Source organism: Biomphalaria glabrata, chromosome 1 (genome assembly GCF_947242115.1).
Source record: "Biomphalaria glabrata chromosome 1, xgBioGlab47.1, whole genome shotgun sequence".
NCBI lineage: Eukaryota > Metazoa > Mollusca > Gastropoda > Planorbidae > Biomphalaria > Biomphalaria glabrata.
In genome coordinates, this window is record NC_074711.1 from 72748702 (window position 1) to 72772354 (window position 23653).

The 23653-nt window shown below is 32.1% G+C and overlaps 2 protein-coding genes across 13 annotated transcripts in view; one reads left to right on the top strand and one right to left on the bottom strand.

Annotated features, from left to right (window-relative positions):
• LOC106072115 (rho GTPase-activating protein 15-like) overlaps positions 1-6809 on the top strand; it is a 31074-nt gene extending 24265 nt beyond the window's left edge. For all 12 annotated transcript variants that reach the window (XM_056013056.1, XM_056013061.1, XM_056013067.1 and 9 more), the window contains 8 exons: positions 652-753; positions 1059-1101; positions 1430-1579; positions 2267-2365; positions 2891-2968; positions 3500-3631; positions 4479-4584; positions 4989-6809. In XM_056013056.1, the coding sequence (XP_055869031.1) occupies positions 652-753; positions 1059-1101; positions 1430-1579; positions 2267-2365; positions 2891-2968; positions 3500-3631; positions 4479-4584; positions 4989-5163 (885 nt within the window). In that variant the 3' untranslated portion in view covers positions 5164-6809. The remainder of the gene's footprint in view (positions 1-651; positions 754-1058; positions 1102-1429; positions 1580-2266; positions 2366-2890; positions 2969-3499; positions 3632-4478; positions 4585-4988) is intronic.
• Positions 6810-10185: 3376 nt separating this feature from the next.
• LOC106072162 (lanosterol 14-alpha demethylase-like) lies at positions 10186-22512 on the bottom strand. Its single transcript, XM_013232486.2, has 11 exons — positions 22143-22512; positions 19393-19500; positions 19074-19250; positions 17877-18003; positions 17663-17719; positions 14617-14734; positions 14357-14476; positions 14103-14232; positions 12890-13051; positions 12669-12778; positions 10186-11943 (listed from the first exon to the last, which is right to left on the bottom strand). Exons 1-11 carry the CDS (start codon positions 22278-22280, stop codon positions 11706-11708), a joined length of 1485 nt encoding a protein of 494 aa, XP_013087940.1. The 5' UTR covers positions 22281-22512; the 3' UTR covers positions 10186-11705.
• Positions 22513-23653: the final 1141 nt, after the last annotated feature.

Below are 23653 nucleotides of genomic sequence, written 5' to 3' on the forward strand. Positions count from 1 at the left end.
CTGGATGGACACTATAGAGGTCCAAAAATCCTGATTTAAAATTTCTAGCCTGCACTGGATTTCAAAATGGAATGTATTATTATTCTTATACTAAGTCTATGAAATAGCAATTAAAGATTTTCTAGAATTAAAATATAAAGCTATTAGAACCAAATTGATCTTGTTTTGAGGTGGTTTATTCAAATTGATCTTGTTTTGATGTGGTTCATTCAAATGGATCTTGTTTTGATGTGGTTCATTTAACCAGAATTTACTGTAGATAGTTTTGTAGTCAAGAGAAAATCAAGAAACAAGTAATCTCAAAAGTTTTCCCATGAGATCACATCAAGGCCACAGAAGACGTTAAAAAAATTGCTTTTGTGTAGTACATCTTTCATGCTATATGTCCAGTCTCTCTTGTGGACATGTGGGAGCTGGGGGAGATACTTGGGAGAAGATTTTCGTGTTCCCTTATGGTGCTCAGTAAACACAATTCAGATGGAATTGGAATTTGAACCCCTTTGATAGGTAGCTAAGCATTTTTAGTTACAAAGCCACACAATCCACAAATACTTTCATAACTATAGAGTAACCTGCTCAGTATTTATCAATTCTTATTTTTATTTTATATAACTTTTCTCTGTATCAAATCTTTTATCTTTCTATCCACAGTTAAAATCAAATTCTGGTATATTTTTATTTCACCAAGACAATGAGAAGACTATAAGAGAATGGTTTACTCGTATGAAGATAGTCGCTAATGATGTCTCACCTGTAAGTTGTGGTTGAAGTTTAGTTTGTGTCTAGGCTATATTTACTTTTAGCAGATTGCAAAAATGAATATTTGTACATGTGTGTAGTACTTCTAGATGGGATGTATCATGTTATTTAGCCAAAGGAAATATATTAAAAGCTTACAGAAGTAATTTTGCTTCATCTTGCAATTGTTGTTGGTTATTTAACCTTTAGCATAGCATGCCATCCTGATGATAAATAATATTTCCAAAAACTTTAAATTAAATTATTAATAACAAAAAAATATATATGTGAAGTCATTTGTTTTGTTTTTTTCTCTCCAGATTACTGATTCTAGTCCAAAGGAATTAGACGATAAGAAAAATGGTAAAAGTTTTTTTTTTTTCTCATTTGATATGCCATTTGTATTATTTTAAATTAAAATGCATACATGTACTTGGGTGAAAAATAAAGGGAAAAAAAACAACACTTAATCACTGAACTTGTCTCTGTGTGCAATAGTTACAACAGACACATTAAAACCATATTTATTTTCACACACATTTCATCTTCTTCAGCTGCTCATTAGAAGGGTTCTCACTTTTTGGTTGGAAATCTGTACTAGTCTGTTAAGTGCTCTAATCAAATCATTTTACAGTAGCAGCATTGAACATCTGTAGGTACATTGTTTGAATTGTCTATTCCCTGTCAACAGTTACAAGAAGTGTTTCCACAGAAGAAACCAACACAAGTATTAGTAATGTAGACAAGAACAAAAACATGATTGGCATACGAGCCAAACTGTTGGGTTTGATATCTCGGCGGCCAACTCAAGAGGACTTGTACAAAAGGGGTATTATTAAAGGTGAGTAGTTATTTCAAGGACAAAGGTATGTCAAGGACGTGTCAAATTTGTTTGCATGTAGCATTTCAACATCTGCAAAGTGTCAAATGATTGAATAAAAGGCCAACCTAAGTGAGGTTAGGAAGTTGAGCTCTGTAAGAGTATCATCCTAATGTATTGGGATATCAATCATAAATCAAATATTTGTGTATAGGACTGAAATTAATGTTGCCACAGTGTTATGGATATGAAATTAGGCTTTGTTTGTAAACATGATTGAAAACAATTGGCTCTTGTTGAGAACAAATGTTTTTTTATTATATAAAGAACTGTTGTTTTTTTATCAATACAGATGTCAGATTACAATAATTGTTAAGTAAGAAAGAAAATAACAAATTTAGATTTAGGGACATTTGTGTTGATGGTTTCATTGGAAGTCTGTCTTTAAGATTAGCAAACTTGAATCTTAGTAAAACACTTATTGTGTGTGTGTGTCAGGTTTTGTATGGCCTAGTGCATGTGATAGAGATGTATTATAACATGATAATATAATATGGGGCATGTGGATGAAGGTCTTATGATGGATGGCCTATTCCTTTTAGTCTCATCATGAATCAGTCTTTCTTAGCCAATAAGGAAATGAAGCTACAAAGTAATATTTTTGTTCTACTCCTTGATTTGTTTTGAAAAGAATGTTTCTGTTTTCAGATGCTGTATTTGGCTCTTTACTCCATGAACTATGTGATAAAGAAAAAACCAATGTGCCCAAGTTTGTACATTTATGTATAGCTGCAGTGGAACGTAAAGGTTAGAACAGATTTTTTGTTCACTTCTAGAATTGAAGGTTTATTTATAGCTATCAGGTCAGCCACTGAAACATATTTGCTGCTCAGTGAATGGAAACAATAAAACTAATCTCTTTGAAGTTCATTATAAAAAAATGGATGGCATGACTCTTTTTACTTTGCTAAGTAATGAGCTGTGAACATTTTAGGTCATGTAGTTAGATAATGTTCTTTCCCAGTCTTTTTATAAGTAGAAAAGGTAAATATTTTTGCAAGTCACCACAGTAAAACATGACTATTTCATTTCTACATGGTACATTATACCAAGTACAATGGTAGAATAAGGTGAAATAAATTCAAGTAAATGTAGTGCTTCATATTTCTCATGTTTTTATTTTTATTGTAATTAAAAGAGTTAAAATAAATTACTCACAAGTACTGAATATGCTTTTTTTTTATCCCACATTTAAGAACTGTCAATAACCTTGATTATACTGCTTGTTTCTTTTCTGCAAGATTAATGACAACAAATAAACTATTCTTTCAGGTTTAAAACATGATGGCTTATACCGTATAAGTGGCAATATGGCTGAAATACAACGGCTTCGATGTACTGTAGAAAAGGGTAAGATGAGATTAAATTATTAAGGTCTTATTATAATTTAGACATATGCCAAATGGTATTAATCTAGTTAAATGATATTATATATACACATATATTTAACTATCCAAACCTGCCTTCTGATTTGGTGGCATCTGAAAGTTTTGACAAAAACATGGCAACAAGTTTCTGTGTATCGTCTGATAAAGAGCATAGCACAGATCATTGTTGTAGATTCTGCTACCAACAATAATGTCCAAAAAATGTGTTGAGTAAGTAATGAAGCAGTAGAACATTATTTGGGAGCTGTGTTATAGTGAAAAAACAAACTAGTCAAAAGTAGTGTGATAGTGTGAGATCAAAGTTTTGCCTAGTCCCTAAAATCAAGAATAAATCAAACATATACTGGGCAAATTTTATCACTCTTGGTCATTTCCTGATTAGGCTGGCTTCCCAAATAGGATTTGACCATCACATTTGTATAGTTTTTAATTTTGTTATTTTGATTTCTCCTACATCCAAACAAAGTCAATGTTTTTATGTGTTTCTATTCAGATGAAAACTATAACTTGTATGATGACCAATGGGACATACATGTGCTTACTGGAGCCTTGAAACTGTTCTTCAGAGAGTTAAAAGAGCCTGTATTTCCCTTTAACCTTTATGACAGGTTTACAGATGCCATTAGTAGGTTACTTATCCTAATCTTATCTTGTTATAATTATTTACAGACATTCCTTGAAAAATGATTGTAAGTCTTATGCATATTTATCTGCTAAACTAGCCATTCATCCAAACGTTTTAAACATTGCTAAGTCCTTGGTTTTTACTGGCTGATTCATATAACCTGTTCCATTCTTGACTGAAAGAATTGCTGTTTTTAGCATATAGAATAAGAAAATCATGTTCCCTTATTATTATATAAATAAATAAATTATATACACCTTTTAAAAAAAATCAACAAACTTCCTTGTTAAATCTGATAGGCTCTGAATTTCCTAACATCATGAGTGTTTGTTCGAGTATTTAAATGTAATACTAAAATCTCAAACTGGTAATAAGTGTCTAGTTCAGATTTTTGTATTAAAAAAAATGTAACATAATCTTCTTTCTGGTCTCTGGATACTCTTTCATTGATTTAATGAGGCATAAAAACACATCTGTTCCTATTTGTGTTAACTCTTACTAAACTGTCTTTCAGTTTTCTATCTGGGATGCTATCCCCTCAATATGCTGTAAATATGTTATTAGCTTGTTTATTGTTTTTACTTCCCATATCTTTGGACTTGGCCAGCTGACAGTGGTGTTATGAAGTAATTGTTCTGTTTATTAATTTAAATAAACTTTATTATCATTATTTCTTAGGTTCCTTTATTTGACCAGTTGTCTTTGTTTTGTTCACACTTACTCAATTATTTGACATGTCCTCAATACTTCAACTACAATTATCTAGTGATACTTTTTTTGTTTGATAAGAATGAATCTAAATTAAGTCCTTTTCTTATACAAATCAATTGTATTTTATTTTATACAGAAAAAGAATCAAGAAAAGAAAAATTGGGTTTATTTAAATCTGCTGTAGGAGACCTTCCCCGATGCAACTATCACACACTCAAAGAACTTTTTCAGCATTTGACCAAGTAAGAAATGAATTAACTTATTATTTTATATGAATATATGGAGCTAGGTGAAAATAAGCTGCAGTTTCTGTCTTGCATCTTGGATAATTAGTCACTCTATTGGGTTAAATTGAAACTATTGAAAGAGTATTCTTTAAGGAGAAGCAAACATTTTCAGTTTTTTATTATTCTGACATTTGCAATCTATCAAGCCACACACCAGTGATCTGCAACTCTTTAATTGGTTTTATAAATAGTTGTGACAGAACACTGTAAATTAGAACAAATCTTCAGCATTATAAATCAGGCTGGTTGTAAATTTTTCTGTAAATCATTGATCTTTGTAGATTCCTAAATTTTTAAGTCATGTACTTGAAGCAATATATCTCTGTGTAAAAATTAACTTTGAACTTTATTTACTCTAGGGTTATGGAAGTGTGGCGTGAGAACCGAATGCAGACTCAGAACATAGCTATAGTATTTGGACCAACGCTCATGTGGCAGAAAGAAGAGGGTGGCAGCCTGGCCATTCAGACTGTCTACCAAAGTAAAATTGTTGAGTTTATGCTTTTAGAATTCAACGAACTCTTTTTCCAGTGATACAGCATTGTGTGCCTTATAGTTTAACTTATTGAAAATTGTTGCCCCCCCAATGTTGATGTTGCAATAGAATCATTCCTGTACAGGAACATTTCCTTTTAGGTGAACTATGATTCCAGCATGACCAAATGTTTAGGTGATGAGTTGTTTTAGCAAGAGTTCTAACTACTTCAATTAGTCTCACTAAATCATTCTTTTTTTTTTTAAACCATTGATATTACTCATTCATTTTCTAAGAAATGTCATGACTAAAAGAGTTGATTTACTGGGTTTTTAAATAACAGTTGGACCTAGTTTATAGAGGATTGTTTTGTACCATGAAGCAACACATCAATAATTAGAAAAATATAATCGAAGAAATGGTTGAAGATGGTTTTTTTTTTTAAATATTTCTCAGGGAAACAATTTTAAGGGCTTGTATGTCATTTTTTGATGAATGTTCAATTTCAGTGATAATATTAACATGAATAATAAACAAATGCAAGTAGAACTTTTTTTTTTTTTAGACAACAACAATAAGAGTTAATCTAAAACTTGAACCTTAACATGATTAGTCATCACCTTGATTTATAATCTTTCTTGACTGATTTACTAAAAAAAGATCAGAAAAAAGGGGGATGGGGAGGAGGAATTCATGCAGCTTTATTTTAAGAATATTCACATGGGTCATTATTTACTGAGCCTGCTTGAAACATTGCATAAAAAACCCCCAACATGTTGGATGCTAAATGTCATCTTAATGAACTTCTACTGCACCTTTGCATGTGTGATGTTTCTTTCTTATTAGCTTGAGTGTAGTAAAATTAGAAATACTAATTGGCATAGACAGCTTGACAGTTAATGGTATTGTCTGAAGTAGTATTGCAAATGGTATATGGAAAATCATGTTCAATTGTTACATTTGTATAGGAATATCTTTTCAAAATTATTGTATTTATCTTTTTTTTTTTTTACTCACAATATTTTAGTGTAACTGAACTCCAAAAATTGAATTGACAATTTGACTTTTCTTTTGTTACTTTTCCTGTTTCTGCCTTTTACAAATTCATTTTATGGAAACAATCCTTAAGACATTTTGTTTTTGAAATAGCAACGTCTATTACTAATAGTTGTAAAGATATTTTTTGTTTAATCTCTAATAAATACATGAGTTATTTCATAGTTCTGTAAGTCTGTTCGCTAGTGAAAAAAAAATACCAGTATTATTTTGGAAGTGTCCCAACCCTTAATGTAATTTGTTACTATAGGATATTGTACAGCCCAATTAGTTACCCTTGTCTTTCTTGCGATGTTTGTAAATAATTATGTTTTCATGTTTCATGAAGTACCATAAGATAGTGCTTAGCTTGTCATAAAGTTTTCTGTCTTTAAGAATCTATTTTGTATTACTGTTGAGGAGGTTAGACATACATACATTAAAAAACTCCTTGTTTTTTCAGACTAGCTTGATTGAAATTGCCCATGGATGCAAATGTTTACAATCTAACATTAAACCATTATATTGTTAAATTGAAATCACATTTGATCAAAGTGTTAACTGATTTACAGATGCTGACCTGTTTGTTACTATTATACAAGTCTGACAAAAGTAAATGCATGTTACTTTGTTCTATTTAAATCTATTGAATCTTTTTTTTTTTTTTGAACTCACTCTGTCAATCTGGTAAAAAGTGTTTTATTGCTTCTTTTAACATGACAAGAGTTTGATTGTGTTCCTTTGTTGTCCAGTTTGGATGTCTACTCTCCTTTGGTTGAAAGCTGTTGTTTTTGTTTAGATCTCAAAAACTTAAAGAGCTATTGAACATTTCATTATTATTTTCTTTGTGTTCTGAAGAGGTAACAAAGGCTTATGGATCTACTAGCACCCTGAATTTTTTTACAGTTTGACAAAATAAGCACTACTGTTATAATCTATAATATACATATATATTCAGGTTTTAATTTGTGGTGTTATGTTCAGCATAAGTTAAGGTGCTAGTCAGTGCATTTATTGTTCAAGGTTGTTATAGCTGATAGTAACATTGGATATAAGCCCCACTATCTTTTAAATAATTCTTAAGCAAGTCTCAAATCCTCTGACAATACTTGACCCACTAGCGGATCCAGAACTTTGGAGTGGGGGGGGGCGATTTTTTTCCAAACCCTAACCCTAACGCCCAGTAAACCCTAACCCTAAGCATAAACGTGCATACAGCGCGCGCGAGGGCACACACACACATATATATGTATATATATATATATAAATATGAGAATAGAAAAAGCAGCATTTCTAAACCTTCGGCGAAAAACAAAACAACTGGGGCAGCGCTATAAGGTTCTCTGGTGAAGTTCGGGGCGATGCCCCGACGCCATAAGCGTTTTCTTGCTTTTTTTGACTACAGATACGCATTCTCCTGACAAGGACAGCTCATTCTTCACAATGTAGTTCGGGGCGAAGCCCCGACGCCAAAAACATTTTCTTGCTTTTTTCACTGCAGAAACGCATTCTCCTGACAAGTACAGCTCATTATTCATCAATGGAGTTCGGGGCGAAGCCCCGACGCCAAAAGCGTTTTCTTGTATTCTTCTCTGCAGAAACGCATTCTCCTGACATCTACAACTCATTAATCATAAATGGAGTTCGGGGCGAAGCCCTGACGCCAAAAGCGTTTTCTGCATTCTTCACTGCAGAAACGCATTCTCTTGACCTGAAGCTCATTATTCATACTATTAAAAAACGACCTTTCGAATAATGTTGTACTTGAAAAATATTCTAATTTGAATTTATAGGCCCAAAATACATTGCAAATAAAACCGATTTGTTCCTTGAAAAGATAGGATACCCCACGTATTTAGATTTTTGCTTTGAGGATCGCCGCCAAAAAAAAACCTATTTGATAAATAGTATTCAAGGAAACTCTAGTATAAATTGTGAGTTATAGTCCCAAATTTATTTAGCTAGAAAAATATCAGATTGAGTAAAGGTTGGGAAAAGGGGACTATGAAAATGTTATTTGAGTTTAGAACTCATCTCAATCATGACTCTTACACTGAAAAATTTCGTTTGAATTCTAACTTTTCCAATGCAAAGTCTTTCTTAAAATACTTATGATAACTTCATGTGAAATTACAAAAACTCTGTCTGGAAATGGGAATGGCGGTAGAGTGAAAACGATTAATCCTCGCTCCTTAAATAATTTCTGCTAAAGATTGCATTTGGTATTAAAGAATAGGGGTGGGGCTACTCGATATAAGAATTTAATTTATAGTATATATAAATTATATTAGTAACAGATTTTTTTAATTTTGTAATTTCTTAACTATAATTCAAAAAGAAAAAGTATTGATTTGTCCGATGGGGGAAATGCGATTGCATGTATCGCCCCTCCCATCTGGTACAAACCTTTTTCATTTAAATTTACTAATGATACAATTTGAGATTAGAGTGTGGTACGACATATTTACAATGGGTTCACATATCAATACGTAGTTTATATTATATAGATATTCCACTAATTTTATTCACAAACTATGATTCTCCACAAAAATAGGACCGCCCCCCCCCCCACTCAGAGGGCTAGAGTGGGGAGGGCAGTGTATGCAATCGCCCCCCCCCCCCCCCCCCCCCCCCCCCTCACCCCACCGAATCGTCCAAAATACCAGAAAGGGAGCGACATAATATAAAATTTATATATTAATTCAACTAATTTTGTTCACAAACTATGATTTCTCCATAAAAACGGACCGCCCCCCCCCCCCCCCCCTCAAAGGGTTTAGGTGGGAAGAGCAGAAGAGGTATTCGTCCCCCCCCCCACCAATCGGCAAACAGGGAACGACATAATATAAAGATCGGTTAAAATATCAATAACACATTACAAGGATATAGATATTTAATTGATTTTGTTAGCAGGCTGTGATTTGTACCAATAAATTGGACCGCCCCCCCCCACTCGAAAGTGTAGGGGGGGCGGGATTGATACCATCGCCCCCTCTCGACACCACCAAATCGGCCAACATACTAGAGGGGGGGGGGCGAAATAATCTAAAACTAGGTTGAAATATAAATAATTAGTATATATTTTTAACATAAGTAATAAATTCGTATACAAATTGTGTGAATCCTATACTAAAGTTCGTCCGCCCCCCCCCCCCCCCCCCTTCGGAGGAGGGGGGGGCGATCCTTGGATCCGCCAGTGACTTGACCAGCACCATACCTGCTTTCATGACTTAGGCATTAAGTCAGCTAAAACAGTGCATTTATTGAAATACATATTTATCATTTTGAAAGTGTTTTCCTTGAGAATTTTTTTTTTTTTTTTAATATGAATGTTTATTATTAGATTGCCAATGAGAGGATGTTTTGACCTACTGTCACTACTGTGCTAGCTGAGAAGGTCAAAGGAGTGCCAGTTCTTTAACTTGAAATGTTGCCAGTTGAAGAATATTGTTATTGTTTTAAAAATATCTTTTTTTTGGTTAAGTCTTTCAACAAGTTTGTTTTTTCCTGAAAGAAACTGCAACTTATGTTGTGATATGATGTAATATGGTTGTCATTGTAAATAGTGAATGAAGGCAACATTTCACTTGTTAGCATAATCACTATATAAATTAGTAGTAATTATAAGTTTGGACAAATGTATGAATAATGATTGTGATTTGTGTTTTAAGTACATGCCTATAAGATGTCTTTTTTGAGTGTACATATAGCATGTATGAAATGGGAAAAAAAAAATGTTGATTAATCAAAATAAAATTGTTTAAAAATGAAAGTGCCTTTAGTTTGAAACTAAGAAAACTTTTTTTTATGCAATACACACTTTGTTGATAAACTTTTTTTTTCTTAATGTTTTACATTGTAAATCTAGTAAATTTCAGCTGTATGTAATGCTGTGTATTTTGTTTAAATATTCCATTATATATTCCATTATATTGCAGTCATAGTTTATTATATATAAAAACATTTTTCATGTCAAGATGTGTACAGTATATAAAATTAGCTTTATTGAAATCATATTTTGAGAAATAAATAGACAAGAATTTAAATCACGTTGTTGAATTTATTACACACATCAGCAAAAAAAAAAAAAAAACTTTTAGAAGATGGTTACACAACTTTCCATGATTTTTTTTTTATACAAAGAGATCACTGCTGCTACAAATAAAAAAGTACCCCTATGTTAGTTCTTACCCTTAACGTATGAAATAACAGAATAATTATAAAAAAAAAAACAGTTTAGTACAAATAACTTTCTTACACACACACAAAAAAAGTTGTAGAGTTTTAAAAAAAATGGCAAAAAGCATTTCTTCAATTTCAAAACAAAAATAACATTTAAACACTAGCCATGCACATCTTTAATGGAAAGTAAATGTAAAATGATTTATTGAAGATATATTCAGAATACTTTAAATACTGATTTGTGCGCTATGCTTACAAGTTAAGAGCTCTCATCACCTGACAGTCTGCTACATTAAATGACCTATCTTACCTACTGTTCATGAAAAAAGATATGTACTATGTGACCCTATCCTAACTAGCTTTGATCTCAATGTAAGATAACTTGAGGCAAGGGAGGGTGGCCAGTAGTTTATCCTGAAGTACATGAAAAAAGATTATGTACCATGTGACCCTATCATAGCTAGCTTTTATCTCAATGTAAGATAAATTGAGGCAAGGGAGGGTGGCCAGTAGTTTATCCTGAATTCAGGAAAAGGTAAACTATACCTTCACCTATTAGCATTCATTTATTTTTATCTTAAAATGATATATAAATACATATAAGTAGGACACACACCAAAAAGATATCACTTAAATATGACTTAGACTCTGGGTTGAGAAAAACTGAACAAGTTTCTTCAAATAAGTCCTGATTTAGGAATAATTGTCAAAAGTTGGGATGAGGGGATTAAGGGTTTGGAAATATTTATTAAAAGTTTTAGATAAATTAATTAAGGGGACTTCCATCTCTATTGATTGATTGCTTGTCATTAAAACTTAATGTTTAATATCAAAACTCTCATCAATTATTAACTTACTAAAGAAACAGGCAAACTTGTTTGATACAAAATATAATAATTTTAATCGTATACATATGCCATTACTTTTAACGAAGAATGGAGACAACCATGTAATAGTCAAGAAACAGACTAGTCAATGTATGTATGTTTTTTTCTAACAAGAAACAGACTAGTCAATGTATGTATGTTTTTTTCTAAGTTTATAAAACAATGTAACTTCTCTTCATTTGACTAGTCTAGTAACAAAACAATAAAAACTATTTATCCATTAAAGACATTTCATCAATAGCCTGTTGCTAGTACTCAACAAATAGATTTCTTTAAATAAAAAAAATTATCAAAATGTGTGGCTATTCAGCAGAATTAAAAAAAAATTCTACTTGACTTAGTTATATAGATTAAGCAATATATTTATAAAATGTTAACCACAAAAATGAACTATAATACAATACTATGGCCTGTATTATTAAACTACCATCATTTTATTTATATGCAAGATTATAAGAAATTGTGGAAATAAAGAAATATATGACACTTGTTGACAACTATGGTTTTCTGAGTTGATATCGGATCAATGGCTTTGAAGGTGTGTGAATCATAGTGGAGACATTGACTTCGGGGAAATAATCATCTACTAGATCAAATTCATACTTCCTAATCAAGTAGGAAAATATGGTTTTTATTTGCACATATGCAAAGGACTCCCCAATACATCTGTGTCTGCCAGCACCGAATGGGATGTAAGCAAACTTTTCACTGTTGGCTACTTCAGGGTCAATAAACCTATAATACAAATAATAGTGTTTATGATAATAATGACCAGATCTTTGCTGTTTTGACCTAAATCTTATTCTAACCCCAATATAAACAAACACCTAACCTGGCATTTTTATATACAAGACACTGAGACAGCCAAGAATGTTACCATCTAAAAGAATACCTGACTACATTTGTGAAGAAAATGTGACTGTTTTACATACTAACTAACAAATCAATCTATATTTTATATTTGAATTTCAATGATTCTTATTTTAAATAAACATAATGTACAAACAAAGAGATTAAAGACAGAATTAGTACAGCTATTGGACCTGCTATCAAAAAACATAAACTAAAATTCTATGGCCATATTAAAAGGTCCTCAGGACTTGCAAAACGTTCCTTCGGGGAACAGTACCAGGAAAAGAGAAGAAGAGACAAACAGAGAAAGCAATGGGAAGACAACATAAAGGAATGGACGGGCCTGCTATTGAGGGAGATTCTGTTCAAGACAAAAGACAGAGAGGAATGGAGAAAGACAGTCAACAGATCTTGTGTGGTGCCCCAAGGATCCAATAGACTAAGGAATAGGTGTAGGTGAAGACAATATGTTAATGTCTACAGTTTTTTTTTACATTTTGAGAAGATTCACAAAACTTATTTTAAAGTAAATGTTTTGCACAAAAACAATAGCAATAGAGTTTTCACATTGTAATTAACAGATCAAATAAACAAGAAACTTATTTTACCTGTCAGGTAAAAACTTGTCAAAGTCTTTCCAAGTGTCTGGAAGGCGATGATTTGTTGTAGGTGAAACACAAACTTGATGACCAGGTGGAATAGTGTAGCCAAGTATATTCTAGGAATAGAAATAAGAAGCAAATGGACTGGCCAACAGTCAGAACTTGCCAAGTAATGAAAATAATTCACTAAAATACAAAATGTTTTTTAAAATACTACAAAGTCCTACCTGAGGAGTTTTACACATTCTCATCATAGTCATAATGGGTGGACGCAAACGTAAAGTCTCCTTGAGGCAACGATCAAGTAATTGCATATCTTTCAACTGATCATAGTCAACTGGAGCTAAACCTTCACCACAAACTCTTAGCTGCTCTTCATACACTCTTTTCTTTAAACAAACAAAATAAAGAAAACTTTGGGTGTCATCTTATTTTGAAAACTATACATTTTTTAAAAAGTATATTTGAAAATAATTTTTACAAAAAATCTGAAAGAATCATATAATAGGAGTTATAGAAAAAAAATTGACATTTTTAATATTGTTAATGACTTTTTTATTCTTCAAATGTATAATTTATTTATTTAATTATTGACAGTCAAGACATAAATAAACTATTTGTATCATTTTGAACAGCAATAATAATTAGCCTTAATGATTTCTGAACATTATTTGGGGTTACACATAGTAACAAACTATATACAAAAAAAATCTTATTTTTAAAAAACAAAGCTTAATTAAGTGTAGTGTCAATTAGTTTGGATCACTCATTTAATTAAATTTGTAATAGAACCAGACTAACAATATTAAATCTGTGCGTTTAGAAATATTTTTTTACCAGTTGTTTTTGTTAAGCGCACAATCAGGCTTTTAGCTTTCTCAATGCACTATGATCCTATCACTTGTCTAGACCAGTTGGAAAGGGGTAGTGGGGAGAAAGAAGGGGGTATCTGGGAGATAACTTTTTAATTGTATTTATATTTAAAAAAAAAAAAAAAAAAAAGGAGAAACCTAAATTCGAACTTGAGGGCGAAGGCCTCCTAAAGCCGATACAGTAACCAGTGTGCCAGGGAGCTGCTTGTGAAATTAGGTTTTATAGTTATTCATAAATGTTTGTTTCTACAAACTATAAAGGCGACTAATTCAACTTGTACCACCATATCTTTCCCTTGTTCGAGATACAAACATAAAAATTAATTACCAATAGTTAATTAACTAATTGGTCAATTTATTTATTGATTCATGTGTTGGAAGGTGTAACAAATAATTGTGAGATTGGGTGTGGGAGAAATAACATGTACAAACATTTCAACAGACACACAATGACTACATATTTTCAAATGTCAGATAATATTCACATTATGCATGATTATAAGTATGACAACTAAACTAGCAAACAGGAGGTAATTATGTGACCTAATAATTTATTATCAACACTTACTTGAAGTTCTTTGTCTTTAGCCAAGAAAAATCCCATCCATGTACTGGTGGTAGATGAAGTATGCTGGCCAGCAAGCAGCAACCCAATAAGCATACCAGAGATTTCTTCATCAGATAATGAGCGCCCACTCCTATAAATATATTTTTAAGTAAGGTAGACTTCTTATAAGAGTTGTTAATCAAGTAGTTTTACTTAACTATTCACAGCTATCTTTTTTTCAATAGACTACTAAGAGAATTGATAGAATGTATTACTTGTATTTGGCATCTATAAGAGTTTGCAACATATCATCATCAGGATTAGGATTGGCTCTTCTTTTCTGAATGATTTCATGGAAGATTTGCTTCATTTCTTTTTGAGCTTTGTCTCGCTTTCTAAGATGATAAACAAAAGCACACACACAAAAAAAAAAATTAAAAAGGAAAAAAGCTTGAAAATAAAAATTAGATATAAAATATTTAAAACGTAATTAGGAAATCCAAATTAAAAATGAGCAATCCTTAAAGATGCAGACCTGAAACTTGGAAAGGGTAACCAGCCTGGCAACAACCAAGCCAGGTGAGTAAAACCACCATCTAAGTCAGCATACAATTGAGCAATATGTTCATCAAGACGTTCTCGGATTTCTCGACCTTTAAGAAAGAAACAAAAATAAAAGTAATTAAGCCCTTGCTATATCTATTATAAACTAATTGTCACCACCTCAAAGTTGGTGCCATAGAGTAGAAACCCTAACTCTGTATTGTGTATGTTAATTCCATATTGTGAATCTTATTCACAACCCATGTTGCACTAAGGTGAACACTTTTGACCTTAGGTGAACCAGAGAGTTAAAGGCAGTCAGTCCACATAGAGATCTTGGAGCAAGCACTTGTATTGAGTCACTTAAGATATAAGCAGTAGAGTTAGATGTTTAAAGTAGTTGGTTATAGAATAAGTACTAAGTTGTGATATTCGTATATTACTGTTGGATTAATACTGACCATTCCTGGGTCGAATTGTATGGTGTATTCACTATGTGGTGTTATATTAAACTTATTGTGTCTGCTACACCCAGCGTCATTTCATTATTCTGTGATCTGTAACAAGAACCCAATGTCACCACCACGCCTACATTGATAACCACAGCCACATTCATAACATATAAAATAGCCAAGTGACACTAATGTATATACAATTAACTAATTTAAAGATTTCATTGCCCCAGAAAAAAAAATACTACAATAAAAAGAAATGTTACACAAACACACACATATATATATATATATATATAGAATATTGGCCTCTTTAGTCAAACAAGAAGTTGCAAAGAGAAAAGATCGTCTCTCGAGAATGTAAAATGCCACAAATATATATATATATATATATATAGATAGATACATAGTTCGTCCATCGTGGTTCGATGATGACCACTTTTGTCATCTAGGGGGATGAGGGCTTTGTGCCTACTCATATGGCTGGTGAAACCTATGTGAGCCTGGAATGTTCGGCTGCACACTGGGAAGGTTATTCCAGTTGGAGCTAGTGTTGTTTGCCTTGTATACTATAAGATTATACTGATACTTCAGCTTTGTCAGAACACTTTTTATCCCTCTTCAGTGGAATGGCATGCATTATAATTACCATACTACACAAGTATACAAGGAAGACAACATTTAAAGCAAGTAAATCTAAAAGCCTTTTGTTTTGTTTCTCCCAAATTGCAGTTCAATAGGACACCTCTTTCTACAATTGAGTTCTCACCCGATACAGAAGCACATTTTTCATTTTTTTTAAACCTGTAAGTTGTAATTAATACCTGTGCTTTGATAAATGCAGCAGTTTATTTTGAGCAATATAATGCCCCCCCCTCCCATTTTGACAGAACCCTTTTTTTTTAAAAAAAAAAAATGACGCACATTTTAAGCCCCCTCCGCACACTTTTTGGCCTGTTAGTTTTAGTAGCCCACTGGTTTGTCTTAAGTTAGAGACCTTTAAACCATTAACTTTTAGAACAAAGCCTTTTGTTTTGTTTCTCCCAAATAGCAGTTCAATAGGACACCTCTTTCTACAATTGAGTTCTCACCCGATACAGAAGCACATTTTTTTTAAACCTGTAAGTTGTAATTAATACCTGTGCTTTGATAAATGCAGCAGTTTATTTTGAGCAATATAATGCCCCCCCCCCCCATTTTGACAGAACCCCTTTTTTTTTTAAAAAAAAAAAAATGACACACATTTTAAGCCCCCCTCCGCACACTTTTTGGCCTGTTAGTTTTAGTAGCCCACTGGTTTGTCTTAAGTTAGAGACCTTTAAACTCTAAATCAAGACAATTATAAACATGCATTCTTTTTTTGGCCCTGTAAGTGGTATACAAAATAACCAATTATTATTTTTTAAATTGTGTTTACTCTGCAATTAAAATAAAAAAATTGACATTCAGTTAAATAATTTACACACACAGTTTTAGGCACCTAAAAAAGAAGGCTGTTCATTGTTTAAATTTTTTTTTTTTTAACATTTGTATTTCACCTTTAAGAAACCACATTGAAATAAACTCTTTCAGAGTGTATTATTTTGATAGAAAAAATTCAGTTGTCAAGGATGAGCAAAACTGTACAAGGGGATAAGAGTTACTAAAACTAACCTGTTATTTTATTATATAAGCTAACATGAAAGTGTAGGAAATAAAATAAATTATTCAAGAAAATTTTTTTGTATTGAGTTGAAATTGAGTACGAAAGAAGGAAATGTATTTAAAAGATTGATTAAAAAATTAATAAACTGAAAAATTAAACTTCTTTTCATTGTACATTTCTACCATAAATATTGAAAAATCACAATACATTTTGTCATTCAAATTTCATAAAAGATGAAAATATGCACTAAGAAATTATATTATTTGCATTCTTTTGGGTCCATGAAATAAACTAAAAGAGAGAAACCATTAACTGTCTTAAAAAAAAAAAGGGTTGGTCCTACATCCAATTTACTACCAAAACAAAGAAAAATCACTCATATCAGAAAATTACAAAAAAAAAAAAAAAAAAAAAAAAAAAGAAAGCATTTAACTTTAGAAAGATACTCAAAGAAATATGAAAAACCAAGTTACTAGCTGAGAGTTTCCCCTCAAACTGTTTCTTTGACCCTATCCCAATGAAGACCAGTTGGGAATTGTTGTGCTTGCAAGGGGTGCCATTATCCCAGTGACCATTAGAAAAGATATCTAATGGCTCTTCACATCAAGTCCTGCCTGAAAAATCCTCAATAGCAGTGACCATTTTACAATTAGGCTGTACCAACTGACCTATCAAGACTTTTTCACAAGGGAATTATTTCATATTTGTGTCATAAGGCTTTTAGAACTCACAGCCAAAAAGTGTGTGTGTGGGAGAGTGGGGATTACAATGTGGGCTATGACATTGAAAGACGGGAAGAAAAAAAAACAACAACTTTATTTATACAGACAAATATATATTAATTATATAAAACATCTCAACTTTATTTATACAGACAAATATATATTAATTATATAAAACATCTAAGATCACTTTTAAATGTCAATGCAGCTAAAACTTACCATGTAGACAGTGGCTGGCAGTGAGAATAATAAGTTCTGACAATGCAACAAAGAGATCTGTATGGATTAAATCAAAGCATTGAATAAAGTGACCAGTCTAAAAAAAAAAATTCAAAACAAAAGCAATTACATCATAAATCAATTACATGTCTTCTGTGCTTTTTAGCTATCAATTAATGAATTTAACATCAAAGAATTTCTCATAACTTCTTACCATTTGTCCCATTAGTGCCCCATCTTTTGAAGTAATCTTTAGTCTCATTTTCAATTATATGAACATGTTCACGAAATCTGGCAATGTTTAAGCCAGTTTTGAACATCTTTTTCTGCTCTAAAAAAATCTGAGAATACAAAATGAAATAAATAAATGATTTTTAATAAATAAAGCTTAAAGTAATGTAAGGTGCATGTATGACCCTGAAAGAAATCAATATTTTTTTTTACCTTAATGAAATTTGTATTATTATTTTTTAGCTGTTGAATATATTGAAATCCTCCACCACCAGAGGGTTGTAAAGGTTTTGCTATACTACTGGGTTAGAATAAACACGAGCAATGCTGTGAATTTGTGTTAGTGTAAAAATAAAAAGAATGAGTTTAAAAAACATACTATTAAGTATTTCCTTTTAGTTAGTGTTGGCCAAACACACATTCCATTTTGTATTAACCAGTATTCCAGATTTATCTCATTAATCTTTAAGATATCGGGGAGTTCAAGTATTTGTATTTGTTTCTCTCTATTCTAACTTGAATCTGTTGCTTTTGAATTAAACTGTGTGTCAACCATCATTGTTTTGTTTTTTTAAGTGATAATCTCTTTTGCAGACCTACCATTTTAAAAGCAAAGCTTTGTTTAGTCAATTATTTGTTTGAATTTATTATAAAATGTTTATAAAACATAGTAATGGACATTTGTTAGCAATCACTCTAAACAAAATACAAATGACAATATTAAGTACCGTTACCCAAGGTTTTCTGAAATTCCCAACCAAATTCAATTTTTTTAAACAATCTGTATGTATACCAACTAAAAAATGTAACAAAGATAGTCTGAGTTTGCAGACAAATTTTTAAAATGAGTTTTGAAAAATGTTAAAAATCAATGTACAATTTTTATGAAATTCTAAATTATAACAAAATTTGTACAAAAATATACTAGTGTCAAATTAAAGAATAGTTGCCATTTTAGACCTTGCAATAATAATAGTATTAAAAAAAAAATATATATAAAAAAATAGAGCTCTAAGCTTTATCATTACAAAGATTATTCATAAAAATATATCAATGATCCATGTGGTAATCAGTCCAAATTACCATCATAAAATCTACTTTGGGATCATTATTTTAAAATTTGTTTCAGTCCACACTTTTGCTTATTTATATAAATGTACTAATCTTAAAACCTATTTACCGAGTTAGGAATATCATAGGCAACTCCTTTCCCAAATACTGGCGTTACCAGTCGACTGTAAACTTCTTCAGCATTTAAGTTCTCATTTTTGCTATTAAACATTAAAGCAGATGCCTCTGATCCAACAAGGTATGTGAATGTCTTTCCCACCATTGTAAAACTAAACACAGGCCCATACTGAAATGATATAAAAGCTCAAAATGAAAACAACAACAACAAAAAAAACTAACAAAACAAACAAATGATAAGAACCAGCATGTTATTGAAATTTTAAAGATCATTTTGATATTGAAAATAATTGTTAAATGTATTGTTCAACCTTTTCATAGGCAGCAAGTAAAAACTCAATAGGACTTGATCCAAAGCTAACTGCATGTCCTAAAAAGGGTATAGTTGATGGAATCACAGGAGGTATCTTACCCTCTACCTACAAATTAAAAAGGAAAAAAAAATATTTTAAGAAGTATATAATATATATTAATAATACTTTTTTAAAACTTACAATTTTACCATAACATTGCTTCTGATTTCTGATTTTCACTGTCAAATAGGGTAATAATAGCTACCAAAAACTCCTTAGATTAGGAGGTTGCAAGTTCAATTTCTTTGTAGATCTAATAGACTAGGTCTAATCTAGATCTAGACATAATCTACAGTAACCTGTTGCTTAGTTTTTAATGGTTTCATTGACCTGTCTTTATTTCAATATTCATGACAAAAATACATTATAAATTGGTATTGTGCATGATCCTTTCTTTCTTTTTACAATTTCATACAACAATACAACTTGTTTTCATTTTTCATTGAAATGTCATGTAGTGTGAAAGTTTTTTTTTTATATAATAAATGACTGAAATGTCAAGCTTATAAAAAAAAAAAAGACTAGAAGGAAGGAATATCTTATTTACATCTATATGTTCTCAATAGAAACATTTTAAAAACATCCGAAGGATGTTAACCTCAATTAAAATGTTAACTGAGTATAACTCAATTTATTTTACTAAATAACATAACATAGATTTAATTTTTTATGATATTGCCAAAAGGGTAAAGTATAGCACATGAAAATGGAACTTAATATAAATAGTTCTTTCAATTACATACACTAAGATATCTGATTCTTTAATTATATGAGAAAATACACTTGTTAATTTGGTTATCATTTTAGCCTGAGATTTTCAAGTTGGGCTGGCCAATAATTTTTACCTACAGATTTCATTTTTTAATGTTACAGGCATACCAGATACTGACTAATAAACCATGTTAATTTCTTTTTTTTGTGCATTTTAGGTTTGTATTTAAAGATTATGGTTCAGGGCTTTAAAGTAATTTTTTTAAACGGTTATTAATTCATTTTCTGTCTACACATGATTTCAAAAGTTTCCATTGTCAGGGGAGGGGCAAACATCTTCAGTCATGTTTTAAAAAAAAACACAAGAATTCAGGGTACTTGGTAAGTGTAACCTACAATAATTAATCATCCAGCTAACAATTACCATAGTTGTGAAAATGTAGAGGGTCAGAGGAAGAAACAATGATTGGCTAGCCAGCTAATGTCAGTTACAAGGTGGATCAGAGGTCGAAAGACTAACAATGATTGGTCAACCAACTACAGGTAAAACTGTACTGACTTTACTCTGTTATGCATGGTCTAAAAAAATTGTGAAAATCAGAAGAGAATGTTAAGCTTCCTCCCCCTCCATGCCCACTAAGCATAAGAGTAAAGACACTTAAAAAAAAATGATAAGAGAGAGTATGAGACTATCAATTATCGATCATCCAGGAACTGGTACCAAAAAGGCTAAGGTGTGACCTACGCACCGCGATAGTAGAGTTTGCTTTACAGGGAAAAAGATGCTTCCATAGGTACAGCGGAGAGGAGACTACCTGTAATGAAACCTCCTTTTCTAACCCGCAAGAGACAATTTGTTTCCTTAGCACAACCAGCTATATGGTAGGCCTACAGGTAAAGCTGTAGTGACCTAGGTGTGACTGATGTCAGCAAGCTGAGAATGAAAATGAGGAGGGTGGGAAGAGTGAAAATGGCTTGTGTCCTTGTGCTGGTGTAAAAATAAAAAGATTTTAAGGACGAAATTTGAAAATAAAAACATTTTTTAGATATATTTCCTTTGAAGTGCGTAGTGATACATTACACCGTACAAAAGGATGGCGAATTCATTGATATCAGTTTTTTCACAGGTTAGACCATTATGGAGCTATGAAAACTGAAACGTAAAAAATAGCCATGAATTTGTGCTTAGTTAGTGCTAAAGATAATAGTACTTTACTCTGTCTTAGTGAAGCATTAAAAGGCTAGTGTTGCTAATTAGTATTATAAACATATTTATTATGGCGCTCATTGGCCCTTTATATAAAAATAATATAAAATATTTCAAGGTTTTACTGTCATTAAAGGAATAAAGCAGCTTCCCTTCAGACCAACCGTCCTTCAAAACTGTTCTCATTATCATGAGGCCCATACAAGACACTGGCACCAAAACAGCCCAATAGAAAGAAAACTATAAAGAGCTCCCTGATTTGGAAACCACTGCGCAGTTTATCTCTGGTCATCTGAACCCTCCAACATATAAACGAGAACAAGGAAGAAGACCAACAGGCCCATGTGGCCCATGATGAGGTGCAGGGCCAATGCTACTGAGTACTAGATCTAGTAACTAGAGTAGGAACTGATAATGATATAAATTTTATAATAATACTTTAAAATTATTACCTTCTCAATCTAGACTAGATTCTAGATTTTATACTTAGATCTATATCATATGCCAGTAACTAGAGTAGGAACTGATAATAGTGATGATATTTATAATACTTTATAAGTTTATTACTTTAAAATTATTAGAATCTCTATGATCTATCTAGACTATTAGTTAGTATTCTAGACTCTACTACTCTAGACTAGATCAAGTGTGAAGTAGATCAGATTCTAGATCTAGTCCTAGATGTAGATCTAGATTTCTAGATAGATGTTATACTTTTATGCCACCATTGTGACTACAGATCTAGTAAACAAGTATCCATCATATTATAAGAATAGCTCAAAACTTAAACCTTTTCTTCGGTGAGTTTTCGGTAGGCCAAAGCAGCACTCAAGAGCAGCGTCGTTGTTACCAAAGCGACTGTGCCAGAACTCACGTCCGCCAGTCCTAGAGTTTCTTGAAACTGTTCTAATGTAGAATCAACAAACATTTTTGGTCTAAGTTTTATAATCTGGACTCTTTAGAGTCTAGATCTAGATACTTATTTGTTTTTTTATCTAAATTCCTTAGATGAAAAATAAAATCATGACCTTAGTCGCTTTAGAGACTCAAATCTAGTCTACTCTACATCTAGAAAATCTCTAGAATAAAATCTTTTAACAATGGAAACCAAATTTAAACATCCAATAGAGAGTCACCGGCGACTATTTACACAAAGGAAATATCTGCTCACTAACGACAGCTGATATAAAGAATATAATCCCTCTTTGAATTTTTTAAAAAATTAACTATTATTTGATTATTTTAATTTTAAAAAATGGTTTGTTAAAATATGAATCGTCTCTTATTTAATCTTAAGCATTTAGCAGGCTAAATTATGGCGAAAAAAATAGCGTAGCTATCGGATGATTCTCTACGTCACAACCGATATGGGTTGAAATTACTACGCCATATCAGATACACATGCTAAAAAAAATATTTTGAAAGATAAAAATATAATGTTATTAATCTATTTATATCTAGAATCTAGATATATTTTTGAATGGAAGCATCTAATGTTCCGCTTCGCTATGTCTTTAACATAAGGCGACCAATGTTATCGTCTGTACTTGTTCACGCTTAATTACCAGTTCGCCGTAAACAAAGTCACTGCTGCTGCTTCTTTTGGGACTGACCATCAACATGAAAAAAAAAAAAATATAATTTAATAAATCTCACATCTAGATTATTCTAAATCAATGGAGGGCCATAGTCTCAAAGTAGTACATCAGTTTACTTATTTGAGCAGCACATACGCCAGTTTGCTCATACTAACATGGTCCTATAAGCCTTATAGATCAGTGTTTCCCAAAGTGGGTTACGCGTACCACCGGGGGTACGGGAAGAGTTTGAAGGGGGTACGAGTACGTTGCACATAGTTGACTATGTTGTATTTTTTAAAAATACCCATGTGGTTTATATATTAGAATAAATATAAGTTTTAAATCCTTTTATTATTATTTTAAGATTAGATTTTATTTTTAGATTTTAAGACGAATTTCTACAAAGATTAGGAAATGGATAGGCGGAGGAAATGCTCCCGTCACCTCAGCGTGGCACCTCAGCGGAAACGTCAGCCCGGGGTAGCGGAAAGGCTAAGAACGAGAGCAAACAGGATCCCAGTGAGTTTCCACAGATATGCTCTACCGAGTGTACTTGCACGTCGTGGGGATGTGAGAAAGGCTTGCTAACCAGTCCGAAACCCATTACGTCGTCCCCCATCGGGGTCCATAAGGGTGATGATGGTCCTCCCACGGGGGCAGTGGCATATTATAGGCATATGGAGCCCCCGTGGGCTCGGCCTCAGGCCTCGCATGAGAGGAG